Source organism: Hesperophylax consimilis, chromosome 18 (assembly GCF_061612785.1).
Source record: "Hesperophylax consimilis isolate HC1 chromosome 18, BYU_Hcon_1.0, whole genome shotgun sequence".
Classification (NCBI taxonomy): domain Eukaryota; kingdom Metazoa; phylum Arthropoda; class Insecta; order Trichoptera; family Limnephilidae; genus Hesperophylax; species Hesperophylax consimilis.
Genome location: NC_142853.1, coordinates 10,917,855 through 10,941,544, shown reverse-complemented (window position 1 = coordinate 10,941,544; position 23,690 = coordinate 10,917,855). Strand labels below are relative to the sequence as shown.

The following is a 23,690-nucleotide window of genomic DNA, read 5'->3' as shown; positions in this document are numbered from 1 at the left end:
TGCCTTATTGTTTACTTAAGTTTTTTGCTTAATTTTAATTGCTTTTAATCATTGTTTTTAATTTAGGAAGATTTTAAGTATTTTTATGTTAGTTTGCATTACTAATTAATAATTAAACATAATCAATACATTATGTAATCATTTTTGTACGTTTTCCTCAATAAACTCTTTAAAAACAGATTTGTTTAATAGTTTTTGTGACATATTATATGTACTTCCAAATATTACTTTAATTTATCGATGATCCCAAAAAAACAAACTCGCATGTGCAAATTTGTAGTTTTGCAGTAGAGCTGTTTAAAGTTTCGTTTCTGCATTTTACTCATTTTGAGATCAAGAAGTATAGTGTTGTTTGATATTTTGCATTAATTATTATTTATTTAATTGGATAAATATATTATCGAAAACAGTAAAAATTAAGAAACGAAACTTAAAACGGCTCTACTGCAAAACTACAAATTTGCACATCCAACATTGTTCTCGGGATTGTTGATATCTTTCAAATAATATAATTGCACTTTTTGTAGTACCTATTGGTTATTATGGTTGCTATTTATTTATTTTGTTTTTATTTCCTTCTTGCCTATCTGTTTACCATTTCGTAGTTTTTAATGTAGATTCTTACAGGTTACAAGCAATCACGGTCGACGCAGTTTTAGATTGTTGAAACTGAACTTCTTATGTAATGTTTTGTCCCAGCCCTTCGAGGGCGTGGATCACAGACCGTCGTCCCTGCAGAAAAACTGGCTTCTCCTTTATCCTCTGTACATGGTGTATGGATCACGAGTCGCGCCTCCCCCTTACGAGGTGCTCTTGGTTGTCGTGAGGTCTGCAAGAACTAGACCACCTTCCTTGCGATCCTCTCCCGTCTAACGCTCGATTTCTTCTTTAGGGTTTTCGGCTGCTCACAGCCTATATATCAGCTTATCTCTTTGTTTGGGGCAAAATCAGACGGTAACGGCGAGCGTGAGCGGTTGTCGAACCTCACCTGTGGACCAACCGACGTCTGATTGCACCTGTGAGGGACTGCCGACTCGGAGAATCTGATTCCACTTGTACATACTTGTTTTGCATTAACTGATGTGTAAAAACTAACAATGTCCCTTATACACTATTAACACTTATACTAATCTGAGCATCTTGCATAGTGCTAACTAACCCCTCATGCAGGGACATTTGAGGTCTAGAATCGTTGTATACCTAGAGTCTTTTATCAATATAAAAAATTAGAGTCCTGTTGTGTACCCTGAAGGAGTAACCATCTGTTACTTATACCGGGGTGGGAAAGTGGTGGGAGCCTCAAAAGTACCTATTGGTATTGATGAGGAGAAAAAATTTTTGGTAAGTTCCTCTAAAAGGTTAAATACAATTTTTCACCCTGTAGAAAAGAAGTATAACTGTAAAAACTGCATTATTCGTTATGAATGAAATTGAAAATTGTTTTGTTTTTTCTTTGTTATTTTTTAATCATAACAGCCCGGATTAAATGAGCCGATAAGGTCAATTAAGACTTAAAGCAGATAAATATCTATCTAACTTCTTGACACAGGATATTCAGTAATTAATCTCATGTGTGAAAGATAAATATAAGTACAGTGCATTTCTTTAATTAATTTTATAGATATGTTTGTAATATCTTATAAACATTTGTAATTTGAATTTGACTTTCTACTTATATTTAACTTGTGTCTTAGAGTCTTTGTTTTGAATAGGTACCGGTTCGTTGCAGACTACTTTGCAATTTCTGATATTGATAAATAGGTTCTACAATATTTCTGTTTTTATCAAATTAGTAATGATATGTTTATTCCAGAGTGGTTGTGTGGCATATGTAACTGATAATGTTACCATATGTCCCATTTGAGCAGCACCGTCCCATTTTTCGGTCCTCTGTTCCGTTGTCAATGAAGAAAGCTTCGAGATGCCAAAATGTACCCTTTTAGAAGAAGGCACATGTGACATCAAATTTACAACAAAAGTCTGTCTCGAGTGTTAGTGTTAGGAGATGGAGTTGTAGTGCTTGTTCATAAGGGTTGTGGATGCAGCCTTCAGCAAACACCATTGAAATTCCAGTACCTAGAGTAAGAGCCTAGTATGCAATATATGTTATTGCGGTCACCAAGGACAGGTAACTTTAGAAATGAAAAATATCTCACATTTTAAATATATTTATTCAACAACTTAAATACTTATTGCAACTTTATAAAAACATAGATTTTGTGACTAGTGTAAACATAACACATATTAACATTACAATAGATGACCCTTTCAGGACGGAACCACCGGACGGACGGAACTTGATAAAATCACCAATTCCTGCTGAGTAACTTATGACGTGCGTCACGTAATGCTGCTCGTGAACGTTGTGAATAAGATGGGCAAATGGACCTGAAATTATAATATAAATGATTTATATTCTGCAAAGTTTAATATTCCCGAAGAGATATTGAACACACGGTTTATAAAACTGGGACGGCTTCACTAGGCAGGACTCGTAGCAAGAATGGAAGAATGCTGTCCACTAAGGAGTCTATTTAGGAGCATTACGAGCTAGTGTTGAGTACCTCATTCAAGATGCACTACAAATGGCATACCACCTCACAAAATATATTTGTCCCAACTCTTTTATTTGTATTACTACAAAAGAGGTGGTAGGTGGTTGGTGTATTGGTAATACATTTCGTGTATGCAACATTATTGTATTAGAGCCATGAGGTGTCAAGGTGCGCCGTACAGCATGGGACTTTACAATATATGGGACATTTGAAGTGCAACTTGAATGAAGGACTTCAAACACCTTATACAAAATTAATTACTCTTGTAGTTTTGTGGTTCTAAAACAATTCAAATTCACGGTGGGGTTGAAGAGTGGTGAGGGGAGGTTTTGGTAAAGGGGGAGGGATGGTAAGTATATATATTTTTTTATTATTATGTGAACACCGCACAAGAGTTCCAACTGCACAGGGTCGTCATTGGGTGTTTTCATCATGTCTCCTGGGTCAACAATGAGTCAGTTATCTGAGCTTTCTTCCATAGACGAATCAGTATTTCTTCATTATCTTTATAATTTCCTAAAGCTATTGGTGCTTTCCACTGTCAACAAGCTGCAAATGTCTCTCCACTAGATCCAAGGGCGGATCCAGCTTTGGCGCCAGGGGGGGGTCACGTAGTCGTGGTCAAGTTTTTTTTTTTTTAAAGAAAGACAAACATTCCCGGGTTACGAATAACCCAACAATAACTCCTACCACTACCACAGAAAGCCGAAAATGCTTGCTTGTGTTGTGATGGAAGACTTAGGTCCGGTCAGTTACAGTTACAAGAAGTTATAATTTAATTTTGATAATAATATATACAAATATTCTAAGACGTTCCGTATTTTTTTTTAATCGTATTTTTGAAACCCTGGTGATTTTTTTAAAATTTCAACTCGAAAAATCAGACAATTTTTTATAAACCGGAAAGACGGGACATAATTTTATATGTGCAAAAAAACGGTAATTAACTAGCCGAAAGTCATTTAAAAAAGAACGTTTTCCACACGAATGTCACAAAAATGGCATGAAATTGTACGGAGTTCTGTTCATAACATCTGTCAAAACACCGCCATCTTTAGCAAAAAGCATAAATATACCAAATCACCTACTCATGCAAAAAGTCAAATCAAAGGTTAAGTGGTTAAGTTCGCAGAGAACAAACAATAAATCTAGTGAACGTTAAACGTCAAATTCAAAAATTCGCCGGATATCAAAGTGTTGCCGTATAAAAAAAATAATCAGTGTGGAATTTTACAAAATTAAGCGAACATAATCGGAGACGGAACATTTTCATGTAAATCATTCAAAATCCATCATTAAAAATAATACTATGCATTTCTAAAAAAAATTACTAACGTTTTCGTAATCTTAGTAAAAAAATTAACCACACTTTTAGCCTTCATTTTAATTGATTCTGAAGAATTTGTTACAAATATTAAAAATGTGTCCACTTCCGAAGTTATTAATTCATCATCTAGAAAAATAAAATCTGGTACTTACCGCTAAGTCCGCTAACTTTATAGTTATACACGGGTTATAAAGTTTTAAAATCGTTGAACGTAAAATATATTAATTGTAAGGTATTGTTTTATTAATCTAAAATATAAATAACTTGCATCCCTCGTGCGGCATAATTTTATTTTTTTTAAATTCAATTATAATTTCGCCGAAATAAATTAAAATGTTAGCCTTGGGCAAAACCTCGATGAACGAGGTTGTGTCTCGCCTTAAGAATTGCTTTAGGAAGTATAGGAAGGCTGGTAATTCGCGCGGGCGCGTTAGACCTGTCCAGACCTGTCAAAAAACTTCCGAAAGAATAAGTTCTGTAACTTACTAAAATTACGTTAAGTGACTTTTGGTGTCGTTTACATTGGGAATTTGGCCAAACTCGCCTTCAAGAGCGATTTACAGGAAAAAAACTTACGAGTCTAACCCCAGCCTTAGAACATTAACAAATAACATTTGAGTTTAAACACACATACACTGGCATAATGAAGAAACTGATTAGATTACTTACCATTTCTTGTAATGAATTGAATTTGCAGCAACAATTTTTAAGAACACTATTACTTATATTGAAACTTATTTTTTTTTAACTTAGTAAACAAATAAAAGTAAACACTTTATTAATAAAGTTTAGTCGTTCCGATTGAGGTTAGGTTTTGCTAGACGCTAGACGTTAGTCGAAACAAAGCGAGCGCAAGCGTCACACGTGGTTACACGAAATGTGTCATAATAATATGTTACCGCGTCACCGCGCACCGCCGGTGGCGGTGCGCGGTGACGCGGTAACATTCGAATTTTCGATGCGTTCGTTCCCGAATAATGCGTTTGCCGTCAAACAAAGTATTATATTAAATTAATTAAATATTGAAAGTACTTAAATAAAATTTATATTGTGACAAAAAATATATAAAAACATTATGTTTAACAATTTTAATTAGTGGTCCACCTAGGTCCTGGATGGGCCCAGGACCTAGGTAGTCATGACCCCCCCCTGGGCTGGGATCCAGGGGGGGGGTCATGACCACCGTGACCCCCCCCCCCTGGATCCGCCACTGACTAGATCCCTCAGTAAGTTTATCAACATACTATGTAGTTGCCTGGGTCATTGAAGTTTGAACTGATTATACCTAATCACATTGTCATATTTTAATTCCCTTATCATTCATCTATTTTAATTTAACTTATTTTAAATAACTTTTTGTATCATATTATTGGTTGTTATTGTATAATTGGTAACTTATTGTTCCAACTATTCATTAAACAAAGTTTTTTGAAAAATTGCTACCTTTTGCATATACAATAACGTCATTCCCTCCATGAGTATTTTCGTCTGTCAAAATGGCCGACTGAGACACATAGTCAAAGTGGGTAGTGTTATCTAAGCTCGGGTCCCTTCTCTCTACTGCGGGAGTTCCATCCTTTTCTACGACGGAATATTGAAAAGAATCAGGGCCGCCGGTTGCGTAGGTCAGAGTTGTGTAATTCCTGGAATCCATCTTTGAAGCAGAGGCAATTCCTAAAAACAACATTATTTATAATTAGTAAGCTAAGAGAGTTGGAAAGTGCATATTTTCAATTTACATGATTCAAAGTTTCATGACTCATCCGACAGCAGTTCCACTGAGTTGCTATGGACTGCGAGAATTCCAAGTGCCGGAGCCAGTGGAGCTACTACATCCCCATTTGGTTAATTTAATGTAGGAAGTGGGGGAGGGGAAGATTAGGAAGTACCTGTCTAGTCAGATGAGAACCAATGGGCCTAGCGCTAGCAACAAATAATCTTATAAATATATTTTTCTACTGAGAATACGGAAATTCTACAAACAATTTAGGTATATATTATATTAATTAACCGCCGCACTTTCAATAGGCACTGGTTACACAAATTACACTTCATTTCAACTTAATGAATACAAAAAACAACTATTCAAGCTGCGGAAGATGGTAAAAGATGCATTCAATTTCCATTTTATTTAACGTTCAAAATTTCCCTTGTCAAAAGATTGTGTGCCGCTGTTCTGGATTATTTTTAGTATTGAATTGGAGTTAGAGTTGGTTTCAATCTAAATACGCACAAGTTATTTAAATCCCCCAATGTGAAGAGTAAAGTTATTTCTTTTAGTAATTAGGTTGGAACGAAGTGTAATTTCCATAATCTGTGTCCATTTAAAATTACTTTTGAGCGGCGGTTAAATAAATATTTACCAAAATATATTATTCTGGCTTGTACTAAATAATTAAATTCGTGTTTTTTATAAGTAACTTTTTTAATGTTTATGTTTATTTTTTTGTTTTTTAATGCTACATATTTTTTTTATCTCATCATATTATCATTACAAAATAATAATGTGATGTTATTTGTTACGGAACACAATTTTTTAAAATGAAATTTTAAAACTGAAATTGGAGTTCCAGCACCTTGTTTTAACGAAATTTAAAAATAAACCCAGGTATGTAATTTAATTTATTTCTACAATAATGAAGTTTCTCAAATCTACATTCTTTATTTTTTCTTGATTTAAGTTACGTACAGGGTTGACAATCTATATCTCCACAAGTTCCTATAATAATAATTCTACCTCCGAACTAGAGGTGAGACGTATTTATCGTACCCAGTAAAAGTACCGGGTATTTCCATGCGATACTTTGTACTTGTGACAGATCTCCAAAATACCTGGTTCCAAAATACTCATGAGTATTTTATACCGGGACTAAATATTTTTAATAGGTACTTTTACCAGGTATTTTTGATAGGTATTTTTTATGGGTATTTTTAGTAGGTATTTTTGATAGGTATTTTTGATGGGTATTTTCGATGGATATTTGTAGTATGTATTTGATGACATGATATTTTGCCACTGGAAAAATGTGAGGAATTTTTGGAAATGGAATTCCGTAGCTACCCCCCCATGGATTTCGAAAAATTATTGAGGGGAATCACATATGATGTTTTAAGAATTTATAATTAGAATTACGTATTCTGAATCAATCCTCAGTTCGGTATTAAATACTTTTGAGTATTTTGTCACCGGTATTTTTCTATACCTGTACTCATTGTACCCAGTAACGAAAAGTACTCATAGGATCCACCTCTACTCCGAACTCAGTTTTAATTGAAAAATATTATTTATCGGTTTGGTTGGAGTTTTCCCCACAAAATACCCAATTCGTGAACGTTCTTATAAATTCCCCGAAATTAAGGGAATTTTCCGCGAATGGAACCCTGCTTACGTATTTGACATTGACAGCTGTTGTAATATGACATACTCTCTTTTATTTGTATTATGGCTGTTCAAACGTCAATTAAGTAAACTTTTCTTTGCAGTTCATAAAACGTTCAAGAATTTCAATGGTATTCAATATATTTTTTAAATTCTGCCGCTTTGAAAATTAATAAAAAAGTAAAAATTCCGAAAGCTTTAGAAATCATCCTAAGCCAAAAAATTGCAACTAAATCATCTTGCAAGCGGTTGATTGTAAATAAATCTAAATATTTATTCACTCACCGTCGAGATGTAGGCACTATCCCATCAATTCTCATATTAAAAAAATCTCACTTGCCCGAATGTAAATTGGAGATTGCCCACCATTTTAAAAGTTACGTGTTTAACTCTCCGAATAGTAGGTACTTACGTTATGAGGTTTAGAATTAGCAAGAGCTTTAGATAACACGTTTTTGGCTGTCCGTATTAAAACAGATGTATTAGTTTCTATCAAGCCATACGAAAATTTCCTCCCCTCCATTCAACATTCCATCTCTGGAAAAGCCGGTCTGAACTCGACACCAATTTTTGAAATTATTCTAAAATTTGTCAATTTAATTATATAGGAACTTAATATTAAAATAAAAATTCTCCTTTCTTTTCTACACCTATTGAGACCTGGTAAACATTGAAAAGAAAGGTCGCTCACCAAATATATCGGCCCCCCTTTCGGCGTACCCGTTGATAGAGAGCGTGTGACTGTGGTCACTTGTGACTACGATGAGAGTGTCCGAGGAGTCCGTCATCTCCAAGGCTTTCTTCACGGCTTCGTCCATCGTGGCAGCTTCGTTGATGGCTTTCTTCGCCTTCCCTCGGTGGTGGGCCATGTCTATATTGCCACCTTCCACCTGCATAAAACAATACAAGAGGTGAGTCATACTAGCTCGTCTTGATACTTGGAACAACTAGTACAAGTAAGAATAAATACTTATTCCAAATACCTGTTCCCTAGTATTTCGCACTTATACCTTGTAGTGATAGTGCTTAAAGTTTTATTTTCCTAGATTTCAGAATGGATTTGTTTTGTGTGGGGTATTGCTCACTCAGTGCTGGATTCCTCACAATATTTTTTCGTGTCCTCTGATACGTTTAATATAAGCACAATAACATAAGTACAATAAGCCATAGAGCTATACAATTAGAGTCGCTATTGCGTATTACTATATTGTCGAAACGTGTTCCACTAGTGATAATCGGTGCGCAATGCGCGTAGACCTGATTTTGTATTTTCCTATAGAGTATTTGTCGGTAGAGCGTTGGAGGCCAAATTGGACAGACAAAAGTGGAACCTTTTTTTTCATTTCATGTCTCATCGAAATTCTAAATATAATACAAGCAATAAACAATCAACGCAAGAATTTTCAAATCACAAGTGAATATCATTGAAGGGAAAGAATTAAGAATAATAATAATATTTCAACTCGCAGTTGACGATAGGCACTCAATTTTGTTTTCTGAATCGAAACGAAGAAAAAGATATACCTATGAGGAGACAGATTGATGTAATGACGATGGAAGACAGTGATGATTTAACTTGTTTAATTTTTTTGTCTTTGTAAAAATCATTTCTACTAGCGTTTGCAACATGCAATGGTGCAATACGAATGCAAATGGTAAAGTATGCAAAAAGGTGTTCATTAGTGTTGTTTGTTGGTCTGAATCATAAATAAACCACTCACGTCTAAATGTAGCCACTCTTAGCATGCATGTAGCATCGTAGCAGTGATGGTACGCCCAAAATTTTAATTTCCCTAAATTTCAGACCGAAATTTTCCTAGATTTCAGAATGGATTTGTATGGGGTATTTTATTTGCTCATTACTAGATTTCCCGCAATATTTTTTTGGATCCCAGGAGGAGAGGGGTGGCTAGAGAATATCGGGGAAAAAATATTCCCTATAATATTTCAAAATTTATGGGCGGGATGTTGGCTTGGGAATTTTGAGAGAAATAATTCCCACAATATTTTCGTGTCCTCTGGTACATTTCGGATAACAATTTCCGCAAAACTGTGGAATATTTAGAATTTTTTTCAGAATATATCAAAATTTGGGTGAAATGCAGATCACGCCAAACTCTGGGAATTGAATAAAAATGCACTTTCTAGATGAGAAAAGTGTGTAGAAACTCATTAAAAAAAGAATTAAGGCGCGGAAGAATAAATTGAGGGAGATACAGCCGATCAAAGTTTAATAAAATTGCACTTCGCGATCTGAGGGTAAAATTCGGTTTATGGGAGTATAACCGAAATTGAACTTGATTTAGACTAATTTAGGGCTGGGAAATCCGAATCTGAAAGAATTAGGTGGGGGTCGGCACTATTAACTGAGTTATAGGGTTTTGAAACTTCGTACGCGATACATAGGAACCATGTTTTATTTATCAATTATGACTTAAGAAAATCAAATTAGCAACTATTTACTTTTGAAATTTCAGTAGTGCCAACCAAAAAAAGAAAAGTGTTGCCATATAATAATAATATTTTTTTACAAAATAGGTTAGGTGTTTAGTTTGGGTTAGAGTAGGCAGAAGAACATGGGAAAAAGGTATTAGAATTAAATCACAAACCAGTCTATACAAACCTAGCGTAGCCCACAAACTACTTGAAAACTGGGATATAACTCTAAAGGGGACGCGAGCAGGCGTTATTAAAGGGGCAATTTTGTGTAACAGGAAATAACATGGAAAAAAGGTATTAGTATTAAATCACAAACCGTCTATACAAACCTAGCGTAGCCCACAAACTACTTGAAAACTGGGATAAAACTCTAAAGGGGACGCGAGTGGGCGTTATTAAAGGGTCATTTTTTTGTTATAGAAAATCACAGTTAGGTTAGGTTATATATATACATAAATTAAGTATTTACAAGATTTTAAATAATAAACTACCAATCTGGCAAATGATATTTAATTTTCAGAATTTTCCATGCATTGATATTATTATATGGCAACACTTTTTATTTTTTGGATGGCACTACTGAAATTTCAAAAGTATTAAAAGTTTTTAATTTGATTTTCGTGACAAAATATGGCGGCGGACTGTCCGAATATGGTGATAATATCAGATCGCGAAGTGCAATTTATTAAATATTGATCGGCTGTATCTCCCTCAATTTATTCTTCCGCGCCTTAATTATTTTTTTAATGAATTTCTACACACTTTTTTCATCTAGAAAGTGCATTTTTATTCAATTCCCAGAGTTTGGCGTGATCTGCATTCCTCCCCAAAATTTTCCTAGAATATTCGAAATTTCTCCAGAATTTGCCCTTATTTCGAAAAACGTATCATAATTTCCGTATATGTTGGTGCTTTTTCCCTAAAAAATATTTTTCTCCCCTAGATCTATGGAAATTTCTGTAGACATCACATCACTGCATCGTAGCAAGGTGCCATAGAAATCAAAGATATACACTCACCATAGAATAAAGAATTCACCATTCTATAGATGTGACCAATATTAAGGACATCCATTTAGTGGGAATCCCAATTGCCAGGGCTGACGCACTGATAACAGAACAGAGCCACATAATTCAATGCCATTCATACAAAATCGCACTAATAGCCACTCGTAGCACGGTACCAACATAACGGGCATACTTTCAGCGGGAATCCCAATTACCAGGGCTGACGTACTGAGATGCGTACTGATAACAGAACAGGGCCACACACGGTCATCATTGTTTTGGTTATTATACGCTCAGCATAAGAAGTACTTTAAAGGCCTAATGTTACATTCTATGTATTTTTTTCCTAATTATTATTATTAATTTTGATGAAACACTATTTTATTGTATAAAACAAATATATTCATTCTTTTGCAGCACCGGGCTCTTTTCCATTTTCTCTCAATGAATGGGTCATCTTACATTATGTTTTATAATATTTTCGGATTTTTACTACTTTTAGAAATTATTGACTCAAAATCACCGAAATATTTCTCAAAATCACCGTAGTCCTCAAATACTATTGTTTATGTGGTTATTTTCGTAAAGTTACTTAATCGTAATCCGTATTGTGTGAGGTCATTTGTGTAAGACTTTTGTAACTGCAACGGTGGGACCACTGGTGCCTGGTACTGTTTACCACAGAAAAAAATAACTGCGACAAATCTTAAAACGAAGACGCATTTCAATTGGTTTCAACGATATATCATTGTTAATTAGAATATTAAAAGTTTTACACCCGCATCATGACGTCGACTGCACGGAACGTGGAAGTTTTAAGAGGAATGTTCTACCGGTTAGTAGAAGCGAACTTCCTTAAGGCTAACCCATCAGACATGGAGAAGATGAAGAACGACAAATGGCTGAAATCCGTATTGGATTCTACGGGTGGTGACGTGCTCGCTGCAGCGTTTACCCTGGTAGACAGTAATTTTCAGAGGAACCTGTTCCATAGTGAAAAGTACGATGTTAAACTGGATAAAAAATATTCAAATGCTGTCAAACCGGTCGGAAAGGACAACAGAGGCTTCAAGGTACTCTTCGTGGATTTATCTGAATTAGATCATTTAGACAGTAGCAACGAAGTTTGCGAACACATTTTTTATTGGATGGAGAGACTTAAACGACAAGGAAACGTAAAAATAAGTTTAGTCCTGCACCACGGCAAGAGCAAGTTCATGGATCGGAATTTGAATCTCATAATGTTTCCGTTAAGTGCCATTTCATCCAGGTATCCGAGTTTTGTTGCATCTACTTTTATATTTGAAGATTTCCTGAGTACCGAACGCAAAGTTTGCGTCGATATTATCAATGCCAATTTTACGTTTGTTGATGAATCCAGCTGGTCTTGCCACTTCAAACTGGACGAAAAGTACGATTTAATCGACGGGTATCTTAAACTCGCTCAAAAGAAACCAAATGACAAAAAGTGTGAAGAATCTACAGCAGTTCTCGTCGAACAATCCAGTAAAGAGATCAAAAAGTCAGAATCTGAAGTTCTTGACAATGTTGGCGACAAAGAAAAGGAGCAGAGGAACAAACTTAAACAAATCCTCGCTAAACTTCACGACATACAAAACCAAGTGTTCCAGCTGATCGTGGAGGTGCAGGAACTAATTTAAGTGTTAGTTAGATTTTATATCCAGAAGCAAAAGTTTTCATGCAAAAAAATCTTCTGATAAAGTTGTGTTCGGTTCTAAATTAAAAATGAAACTCTAAATTCATTAATACTAGCTTTGTTTGCTAATTGTGGATACTGTTGGAAGTAATTACATGAGTTTTTTTGTTATTTGTTTTTGGGGTGTTAAGCAGTGTTGCACTAACTCCTTCTTTAGCCAACGTTTCGGACAGCATTGCAGTGTCCATCATCAGGGCAGATGTGTTATTTCAAAAGATTAGTTATTTAGTTATTTCAAAAGATATTAGATTCAAAATAACACATCTGCCCTGATGATGGACACTGCAATGCTGTCCGAAACGTTGGCTAAAGAAGGAGCTAGCGCAACACGGCGTAACACCCCAAAAACAAATAACAAAAATACTTTTGGCTGTGAAAATCTTAAATCATATTAGTTACATGAGAATCAAATAATGGCAATGGTAATATACGTACAATGTATGTTGATCATTGAAAATTACTTTAACATTTTTTTATGCATCATCCTTCCAAATAACCATATGGGTTACTTATTTTGGTTTGTTTCTTTAGTATTTAGATTTATTACAATATTGTTCCTACCATCAAAAAGAATCCTTTTGTGTTTTTCTGTAGTATTTTTATGGCCATTTCTGTCATATTGGTTATGGATGGCATGCCCGCATCGCTTTCGTCTCTCTCGTCCTCCATTTTAAGATGACCATTTGCAAAAATACCTGAATTATCAAAAATTATAATGTACATAAAAACTTTCCACTGCTAGCTTACAGGGCTATATCACTTTCTTTTCCAATCCAATATTAGAGGAATATATTTAGCAAAGCATTGTAAAATCATTTTTGCAGTGTTGCAACCATTTATATTAGTACATAAGAAATTAAAAACGATCTAGTTTTTCTTTAGTCGAATCAACAAACATTCAGACACAACGATGAATCAATAGCGAGTTTCCACCAATGTCTACACATCTTTATGTATCCGCGGAGGAAGTCTTAAAGCACATAAATATTACAACGAAGTCTGTTCACAAATGTATTTTTGATAATGACGTTGATTTCAATCTGCCCTCGACATTATTGGAAGGAATTGATTTTATTATCGCAGTAGAAGTAAACAAAATAAATTTTCCTTTGGTTTTAAAGATAAAACATGTTAATTTTAATTGTAAGTCCTATTTGTCTGACAATTGTTGTCATTTTATTTTATTTTTTTAATTAAGTGTTTACCATTTTATTATGTTATACATAGTTTTAAGTTATTTAGAATTCATCTTATAGGCTTAGATAGCCCTATTTTTGTTTTGCAATAGTATGTATTTTTTATTTTGTAAGTTTTCAATGCCATTTTTGAATTTTTTTAAATTATTAGTCTGTGTTATTATTATATTGCCTTTAAATCATTTATGTAAGTTTTTTTTTTTGTTGCTTTGTTTTGTTTTTAAACATTGTATTTAGTAAGATTGTAAGTATTTTCAGGATAGTTTTGAATGGGACAAAACTAATTATACATAGGTACACACATTTAATCATTTTTGTAACTTTCCTCAATAAAAATCGTTTATAAAAAAACCGCTGTGAACAGTTTTTGTGACATACCCATCCCAATGTTATTATCTTTCATAGCTAACATTGTAGGTATGTAATACAAAAAAACCCTCCACATAGCAACCTTAGCCCTCAGGGAGAAATTATTTTCTTCAGGCCTTCCTGTATGGAGTTAATATTAAAATAATAAATATACATACATAGTATATTTATACTTTATTGATTTGAGATTCTAGATTTATTATTATCGTTGCAGTTTGAATATGTATTGTTGTACTTCCTCCTCTTTGATCCAACGTTTCAGACAGCTTTGCAGTGTCCATCTTCAGAACAAATGCTCTTTAGATTGCATCAGAGAATAAAAGTTAGGTTTTGTTTGAATTCAAGGTTAGGTTTGAAAATGAGCAAAATTAAAATGTTTTCTTAATTTGATAATAGATATATATCGTGAAATATCAGCTGTTGGTTTATTTATTAGCAAATTAAGAAAACGATTTAATTTAAAACTTAACACTAAAAAAATATTTGGTGGGCGATAACCTGCTAGTATGAAAAATTCTTACCTAGAAAATAATCAGTAGAATCTATTTGTACATTTCTTAGCTCGGCGTTGTTTTGGGCCATAGAGAACTTGAGGCCTCGCTGTATTTTGTCTTGCGTCCAGGTCTCCAGCAAGTCCCTACCATCCTTCCTCAAGCAGGCCCATGTGTCTATGGGGTCTCCGGGGGTCTCGGTGACGTTGAACTTCATGCATTGTCTCCCGCCACCCATAATCACCTGAAGATAAATATTTATATAATATTGCTAGCTCATGGCAACAGTTTCGGCACTGTTTCAAAACCCACTAAAGTCACCCTAATAGCGAAGTGGCTCAGTTAAGATTAAGATAACCAGTTCCAGCTCTCTGTAAAGATGCAGTTCGGTGAACCGGCTCGATTAAATGACGGTTCGCAAAAGAGTCAGCCCCTTCCCCCCACCCTCACCCTCACTTTCACAGTCAATATTTCAATGTTACAAAAGGCAATCCCAATATTATTGGAATCCCCTTTTGAAAGAATCAAATGAAATCGAGAAATACTTTTATCTTTCACGTTTGCTCAGAATCAGTAGTGACGTGAGAGCCGTTGAATCACACGGATCTCCACTCACACGAGTCAACGGCTCACCGTTTCACCAGGTCATGAGCTCACTCGTTCGCAAAGATCCGTGAACCGTGAAGATCGGTATTTGCGAACCGGATGGAGATCCGGTTCACTGAGCCGAGTCGTTCGCGAACGACTCACTTCTACTGCAAAGATGGCATTTGTTTCACTTAAAAACATTATTTAAATCAGTAGGCATTGGACAATTAGGGTCGGGGTGAGGGGTTTGGTAGTTACTAGGCTGAATGACCAGTGACGACACGTGAAACATTTTTTTGTTATTTGAGAGATCAAAACGCCATCTACATTTTTACTCCAAATAAACTTAAGAAACACTGGTTAAAATAAGTCACATATGTTTCATAACAAGGTATACATGAAGTCCGTAAACTAGTGGTACAGGAAACTGGTGATTCTACTTCACATTTGGAGTCAATTTTGTGGTAGAATTTTTTGATTTGCTTCCGTTTTCGAGCAAATTAAGTTGGAAGTTGGAATTTTTAGGTCAAATTTGATAAATCTGTCGCTAGGGGGCTAATATCAGCTGTTTACTGTCTTTCAAAATGCAAGCTCTATACCAGAGGTTCCCAAATTTTTTTTCCCCGTAGACCACTATGAATCTTTTTATATCCGAAGACCTGAATATTGAATTGTCCTAAACCTATTAACGTCAAATGTGATTATAATTTCTTTTTTACGTAAGAAGATTCCCTTCACTTGCCGGCTCAACATCCGGTGGCGATATAGTTCCCCAGTCCCTACACTGTGCAGACAGGGGCGCCCTTGTGAGGTGTTACAAGAAATAAAAATGAAGTCCATAAAGCAGGATAAGCAACGGGAATTTGTTTCTGGAGCTAGAACTGCCTTTTTAAGCTAGCGCTTATTCCGGTCAGTTCTTCTTGTCATATGTATCAGATTCTTCAACATTCCATTTCTATAGTCAAAATGACCTCAAACCTCGTTTTGAAGTCTGTGTGAAGTACATTTAAATGTAGAACATAGACCGTTCTGAACTGAGAAAATTCGCGCCTTCCAATGTGCAATGTTTTGCTTCAATATATTAATTCTGAAAAGAATAGGAGTGTAGGTTTTATTTATAGACCTCAATAATAATGAAAGATCAAATAAGTCATTTCTATGCTATATTTTACACAGTATTATGTAAAATGTATTAGCTGTGGTAGTTGTATATGTCGTTTACGTTGTTGTTGATGATGCCTTGATGTAAATTGGGTCCAATCGTGTGTTCCACCATTTAAATCTCGTGGATCCCCAATTTTTTTCCCATTGACGTGGATCCCCAGCAAGCCGAAATTGACCCCTGGGGGTCCACTTAGACCACGTTGGGAACCTCCGCTCTACAATCTGTAAAGACTTATAATAGGATATTTACATTGATATCTCTGCCCGGTAGATCTTCCACCAGTTGCCTGGCGATATCCTTGCAGCGGCCTGCTCCTGGGGGCAGCTTGTGTTCGCACTCCCATCGTCTGTTAGCCGTGTACGCGTACAGAGCACTCGGTGTTGCGTGCGTCACTCTCATTGTCGTCACAAATCCTGCAAATCAAAGTTAATAACATGGACACGGCGTCTGTTGACGTCATTTTAGAGGAGATGTGATATGATACAATATCTATCAACATCGTTTTACCTCTAAAATGAGGTGATACCTGTCCTCAGATGTGATATCACACAACGTGGAATGATAAAATTCAAAAATCTTGTTTAACTACAATCAATTCTGTTTTTATATGGGGGTGAAACGTTCCACAGACCGTGTAAAAATGCAATAAATAATGTACAGGAAAATGGGAGGTAAGTTCTATCGTAAAACACATTATTGTTTCTACCAACATACAAAATACGTAACTTTTAATGGCTCCAGCGCTTTGATAATCTGTGCAGTTTCGTCGTACTTAGCTCGGAGATCACATCATCACGCTTCTACGCCACATCTGCCTTTATTTGTATTATCCGTGGTTGTAATAATAATTGTAAATGTTTTATTATATTCCTTTTTTGTAACACATAGAGATAATGATATCCTCACTGGGATCTCCCGTGCTGAGGATTTCATTTACATATAATTAAAATTTAGTATAATGGATAATATAATAAGTAATTACAAATGTATTATGGAGATTTTTTTCTGAAATAATTATAAATATATTATATGGTGTTTTTTAGTACAGTTGAGTGGTTTCGGTTTGTATTTGGTTTCAGTATATCTTCTGTGTATTTATGATTTCCCTATGTATTGTATCAAGCTTTTCATTTGAGATTTAAATGTTATGATATTGTTCTGAGTTTTGAATGAGAGTGAGATTTTGCAGTAGAGTTTAGTACTGATATCTAGTGTTTCTAATATATGTGTTAGTTGTTGTGTTTTGTATTTATGAATGTAAAGGAGTATTGTTTTAATATAGAATTGTTTAATTGACATGATGCTAAGATTGTTGAATATTTCGTCAGTGCTAGTTCTTACAGGGACTTTCAGAATAATTTTGATTGTATGGCTTTTTGGGTTTTCATTAGAAATTTCAGGATATTTTCAATTGCACTATCTACTGATAACACCGTATTCTAACAGTGATTAATGTTAATTAATTAGATGAATCTAACAATGACAACCAGACAAAATAACAGATTAGGTTGGGTTAGTTTTTTTTCATCACTTTTTAATAATCGTTCTGTTTTATCAAGGAACCAGTTGTAATTACCTGTGCTCATCCCAGCGTCTTTTGCCAACACAGCGAGGGACTTCAGTCTGGCGTTTTCTCTCAGTGTTCCCTCACAGTCGTCGAGCTTGACACTCGAATCGACGCCTGCAGTTTCGTAGTTCACCTTGACCCCGGTGAATAAGGCCGTGGCAGTGCAAGCCGAATCTGGCACTTGTTTGTCATTTGAATAGGTCTAAATAATTTATAAATTCATTAATCTTACAATAAGGTATGTGGTATTTGCTGGATTATAAAAAACAGGTGCTGTGGGAAGAATGAGTTAATGATGAATGTAAGTCTAAGACATGGTGTTTGAAATAGATAGTATTAAACACTATACACAATACATATGTAGTGTATAGTGACCTGAATTACATCTGCCTTACACCTGCCGAGTGCTCAGCCGAGACAGTGCATTCGGCCAAGTGCTTGGCTGATGTGATCAGTACAGTACTCAGCCTAGTAGCGAGCGAGTGATTCAGGAAAGACAGTGGATAAAAGCAAGGCCCAATGAATAAGTATCCCCTCCACCTCATACTCAACTCGGCTCGTTGTTGTAAAACTATCTTAATTTTTATATTTTTCCTCCATCACGAAACCATGTTAACGGCACTTTAAACTAATCCCAATGAACTGATTCGCCCACTATATCTTTAACATGTGATCACCTCTACTCTGCAATAAGTTGCTCGGGCAAGTAACAAAGCAAGTGTCTCGGCCAAGCACTCAGCAGTTATCATTCTGCCTTTAGAGTAAGTGGATGAGTTTGTGTATTTGGGAAGTGTGTTTACGAGAGATAGAAAGACTGATAGGGATATTGAAAGAAGACTAAATGCAGGAAACTCAATTAATTGACTGGATACGATTGGCATGAATAAAAAATTGTTAAAAGAAGCGAAACTAGCGATCCACAATGGAGTGCTGATACCAACCCTGATGTATGGCAGTGAGGCATGGGACTGGCAGAGGAAGGACGAAAGTTGACTGAATGCTGAAGAAATATCAGGAGCGTGTGTAAGTTAAACTTTGATTTTTTAATTTTAAATGTGGAGATCTGGAAAAAATGTAAGGCTGATGTGAGCTACCATAGACATTTTTTCAAATAACATACATAGAGATCAAGATGTTGAAGACATTTATCAAGATTTTGGAGATATCTCCAAAATTTTCTGTACCTGAGAAATTGTACTTTATAATTTTAACCTTCCAGCTGGCGCGCTGTCGTTAAATTTACGACAGACGCGCCTTATCGCTTCCCCCACTCTTACCACTTAGTCGTAAGCATCGAGCTTCGAGATATGCTAGAGTCAAATCAAATGTCAATCATTTACTGCAATATATAAGTGCTGAATTACGGGATTAAAGTGAATTACGGTCGGGCAGTTGAACCGATAACAGAAGAAGAAAATAGAAGCTTTCCAAAACGCGGTGTTTGTCGGTTATGTGCACTGGATAAGAAAAGATCCTCAGCATCAATGAAGTGTTGCCGTTGCCAGTCCTTTACATGCAAGAACCATTCTTCAGATGAGGTGGTTTGTAACAATTGTAAGGATGAGAATTTTGATTCTGACTAAATAAGTCGATAAAATATTTGTTTTGAAATATTAACATGTTTAGAGTGTTGCTTCGTTTTTTTTTGAGAAAGTCAAATAATTATTTTTTTTAAGTGCTGCCTATTATCATTTTTTATAACCTTAAAGAAATTCCCTAACATTTGTATAAAGAAAACACCACTTACATGGAGAAAACTCGATGACGTAAAATTTACGACAAGCGCCCGCTCAAGGGAAATTTCTCAACGTGCCCGCTGGAAGGTTAATTTACTTTAGCCACTATTATTTTAATATTTTTAAAATTGTTTTAATTTCTAATTTTTGTTTTCTTTAGGGATAATGTAATGATATTTTTTTAATTTTTATGTTTCCTACATATTCTGTGCAAACAGTGTTGTAGTGGTGGACACCCAATGCCGGGCGATTTTGCTTGAGGCTGGTTTCGGGGAGTCGTCGGCAAAACAACCGTACCTCAAGATCTTGAAAGAAATATCACAAACAGTGTGTGTATTGGCATATTTTATTTAGTCGTTGGCAATGGCCTGCCTCTACAGCACTGTCAAATTTTATATGTATGTATTTGTTTTTGTGAATATACATTGATGTTAATGCTACAGACCCATTAATCTAGATAGATTTATATTGAATAGTAATAATTTTTGTATTACCTACAAGCATGTTTCATAGATGTCGTAATTGTGTCTCAAATAAATAAATAAAAAGCATAAAGAAATGTACGCTTAAATGGTTTGGGCATGTAGAGCAGATGAACGATTCATGTTTTTTAATAGCTACCTTCAATAAGCCGACATGAGGAAACTTCTCGAAGACGAGGTGTCCTCCTTCGCCGTGCTTGTAGATCCTGGTGGCTGTGGCTGTGTTGGGTCCCATGCCGTCCCCCACAAAGAGAATCACGTTCTTCGCTCTCTGCATGTTCCATTTCACCTCAAGTGCCTCTTCCAGCTCTGTCTTTGCCAACTTGTTCCAGTACGCTGCATCTATGGATAAAATTTTGTAAAATTAATACTGGGTTACATTAAGGGTTACAACTTACTATTAGAATTAATTTAGAATATTAATATAATTATTTTATTTAGAATTAACGGCACAAGTGCCATTTACACACATGAAAGTTATTGATAGACATAGTACAATATGGGAAGAAAGGAAAAATTATAAGATTATATAAGTTAACAAGAAAAAGTACAAAGTTATTAATAGAAATAAAAACAAACAAAAAAAACTTACTAGGGAACCTTGATCTAATGGTAGGAACATGAAAGTGAATCTACATTAATATTTCAGGGCTATCCAACTGATAATTTACAATTTTATATAAGAATATAAAATATAATGGGTTTACAATTTGATAACATAACTAACTAAACATCACGCCGTTTCTCCCCAGGGGTAGGCAGAGAGAACGGACTGCCAAACAACTCGGTCTTGGCACACACTTCTTCTCATTCACATTCATACATTGTCTCGTACATTCTCTTCTATTATCTGACTCTTGACATGACCTGACTCAAGTATCTGATTCACTTGATCGTGCCATGTCTTCCTCGGGCGTCCCCGACTTCTGCTAACATTCGCATTTGCGTCATATATTCTCCTTACACTCCTTTCTTCGCTCATTTTCATAAATTAGAAAAAGTGTTTAAACTCATTTAATATTTTTAATAACCAATTATTTTTTAAAACAGCCATCTCTTAAAATTATATTTGTTGCAATGTACGTATATATATATTTATAGCCATTTATATTTAGTATTTGGTATTTAGATATCTTAGTTACTCCTTGATTGTGTTAACTTATAAAAATTTTGATATAATTTTACACTAATACAATAAATATCATTTCATAATATTTTTTTTTTGCATATACCTAATTGTTTTTCATAAAAAATACTAATTACTAATCACTTCTGATAAATTTTTTTTCGGTAGGCACTTATTCGCCTATACGGTTGACTATTCTTATTTGCCTATATATTATATATCGTTAATATCAGCTCTATTTTAAAATACATCAAAGTGAAGGCTCGCCTCCGAAAGTTTAATCTTTTAATTGCCAAAAAAAGGAATAAAGTTTAAAAAAAAAATTAAATGCTTAGATCGAAATTTTTTCATACTATTGTACTATATTTTTTGTTTAATTGTATTATTTTTTTATCTTATATCTATTTATTGTTTTTGTGTTTAATTTGTAGAACTCCATTTATTTTTTTTTAATTTAATTAAAATCAAATTTAATATAATTATTAAGTACTGCAAGTATTTTTTGTTATTGTTACAGCTGTTTCGGCTTTGAAAATGGCCTTGGAAGCCTAAACAGCTGTAACAATAACAAAAACCAAAAAATACTTGCAGAACTTAATAATTATATTATTAAAATTGATTTTAATTAAATTAAAAAAAAATCTTATATCTACATATAAGATAAAAAAGAAAATTTTATAGTTCTTTCTGTTGTACTTAATATAAAATGTATATATTTATATGGATGTAACAACAAATTTAATAATAAATAAAAAAAGGTAGAATTTTTTTACATAAACTCTACACAGGAAGCCCTGAGGTTAAGTTGACTCATGGCTTATGCCATCTTTGGGGATTCTGTGTGGAGGATATTATTGAAGAAAGGAAGGATTGAACCTGTGTCAGTAACAGACAAGAGACCCGGGAGGGTGGTTTGTTAGTTAAAAATTATTTTGTTTCATGGAGCCATAAAATTTACCGATTCTATCGAGTATCCATTGTTTGAAAAATATGTGTTATTTATTTTAAACCTTTTGCCACCATTATTATAATAATAATTGCAGTACCATTCATCACGCTAAAAATACACAAGTACCTACGTAGGTAAGTAAAAACTAATGACTGCTTTACACCATACTTTTTTTCATACCGATCCCCAAATCGGCACCCACTTTTGATACTTACGATTTCATATATACCATTAGAGAAGAAGTAATATTTTGAGACGGCACTAAATCGTCAAAAATGGCAACACCTTGAACATAACCATAGATAACAATCCTGAAATCATTGCGAGCTTTGTCACGTGTGTTGTCATTACCCAATCGATGTTTTTATCTACGCGTTCGTCTTTGGATCTTTGTCATAGTGATTTTATAGGCACCTTTGCCTTGGCAAAATTGCCTACCTAATCGTCGTATCTTGATCGTTACGATATTTGTATAATATATGAGATGGAACTGCCAAAATACAGCAGCGCAGATGCCAAAGCAACAGTTCTCCCAACCATTAATTAATTTAAAAGTATGTTACAATATCAAGTTAACACATAGGTATGGGGCGTATGTAAAGTTCTTGTGTATTATTTCTACAAAACAAAATGTCAAATAATCAACAGTAATACACATTAACCAACAGTAATAAATACATATTGTAGTTAATAGTACTATTAATAGTTAAAATATAAAGTAAATCAAATGCAACATTTTCACGTAATATAGTTACATAAAACAACGAGAGATAGCAGAAACAACATGTCAATTATCAAACATACACGCGAAATACCTAGCAGTAATACACATTTACAAACAGTAATAAATAGATATTGTAGTCTTTTTACTAATATTTTTCATACAAAACTGAATATACATTCAACATTTTAACGAAATATATCTACGTAAAACAGTGACAGGTGACAAGACGTCAAATAATGTCCACCGTCTTAAAATATACGAAAATCTGTAATACCAAAACACGTTTATCACGGTTCCAACTACCAGATTAGAACATGTCCATTTTTTCAAAAAATTTCGAAAAAAGGTGTCATGTAAAACTGCCTTAAGAACCCACACGGGTACTTGCTCGGGTGTTTGAAAAATAAAACATTTAATTGAGGCAACACCCGAAATAAATTTCAATTGTTTTACCGTTCGATTCGCTGGCAACACTATATGTCAAAAGGCTGATAAAAACTGTCGATGCGAATATGAAAGCGATTAGACTGATTGAGTTTAGAAATTTAATAGGTGCTATTGGCAACATGTTGTATGGTCAAAGCGCGGCTCGACACCCGAACACGGTTAACTCAACTGAATAGTGAGAAACTCACGTTAATCCACAGTGGTTATCTAGCTTCTTGTCGTCTCTTCGTAGTGTGACCAATTGATAAGCTTTTACGGGACTGCTAAAATATTTATATATCTATGTATACAAGTATGTTTTTATCTGATATTAAATTAACAATAGATCAATTTATAAATCAATCGGTCAGTATCCCCAGGCTATCTAAATTTTCCATCACCGCGCATGCAACATTTTCCGTGTATTTATTTCATTATCGACGCCCT

At 34.6% G+C, this 23,690-nt stretch overlaps 1 protein-coding gene across 1 annotated transcript; it reads right to left on the bottom strand.

The window, feature by feature from the left end:
• Nucleotides 1–2,200: 2,200 nt before the first annotated feature.
• Nucleotides 2,201–23,428, bottom strand: LOC149415353 (alkaline phosphatase-like). Its single transcript, XM_089642309.1, has 9 exons — nucleotides 23,271–23,428; nucleotides 20,158–20,360; nucleotides 17,810–18,002; nucleotides 16,483–16,646; nucleotides 14,511–14,724; nucleotides 12,986–13,119; nucleotides 7,953–8,151; nucleotides 5,326–5,556; nucleotides 2,201–2,388 (listed from the first exon to the last, which is right to left on the bottom strand). The coding sequence occupies exons 1-9, from the start codon at nucleotides 23,383–23,385 to the stop codon at nucleotides 2,201–2,203; spliced, it is 1,641 nt and encodes a 546-aa protein (XP_089498435.1). The 5' UTR covers nucleotides 23,386–23,428.
• Between the last annotated feature and the right edge of the window lie 262 nt (nucleotides 23,429–23,690).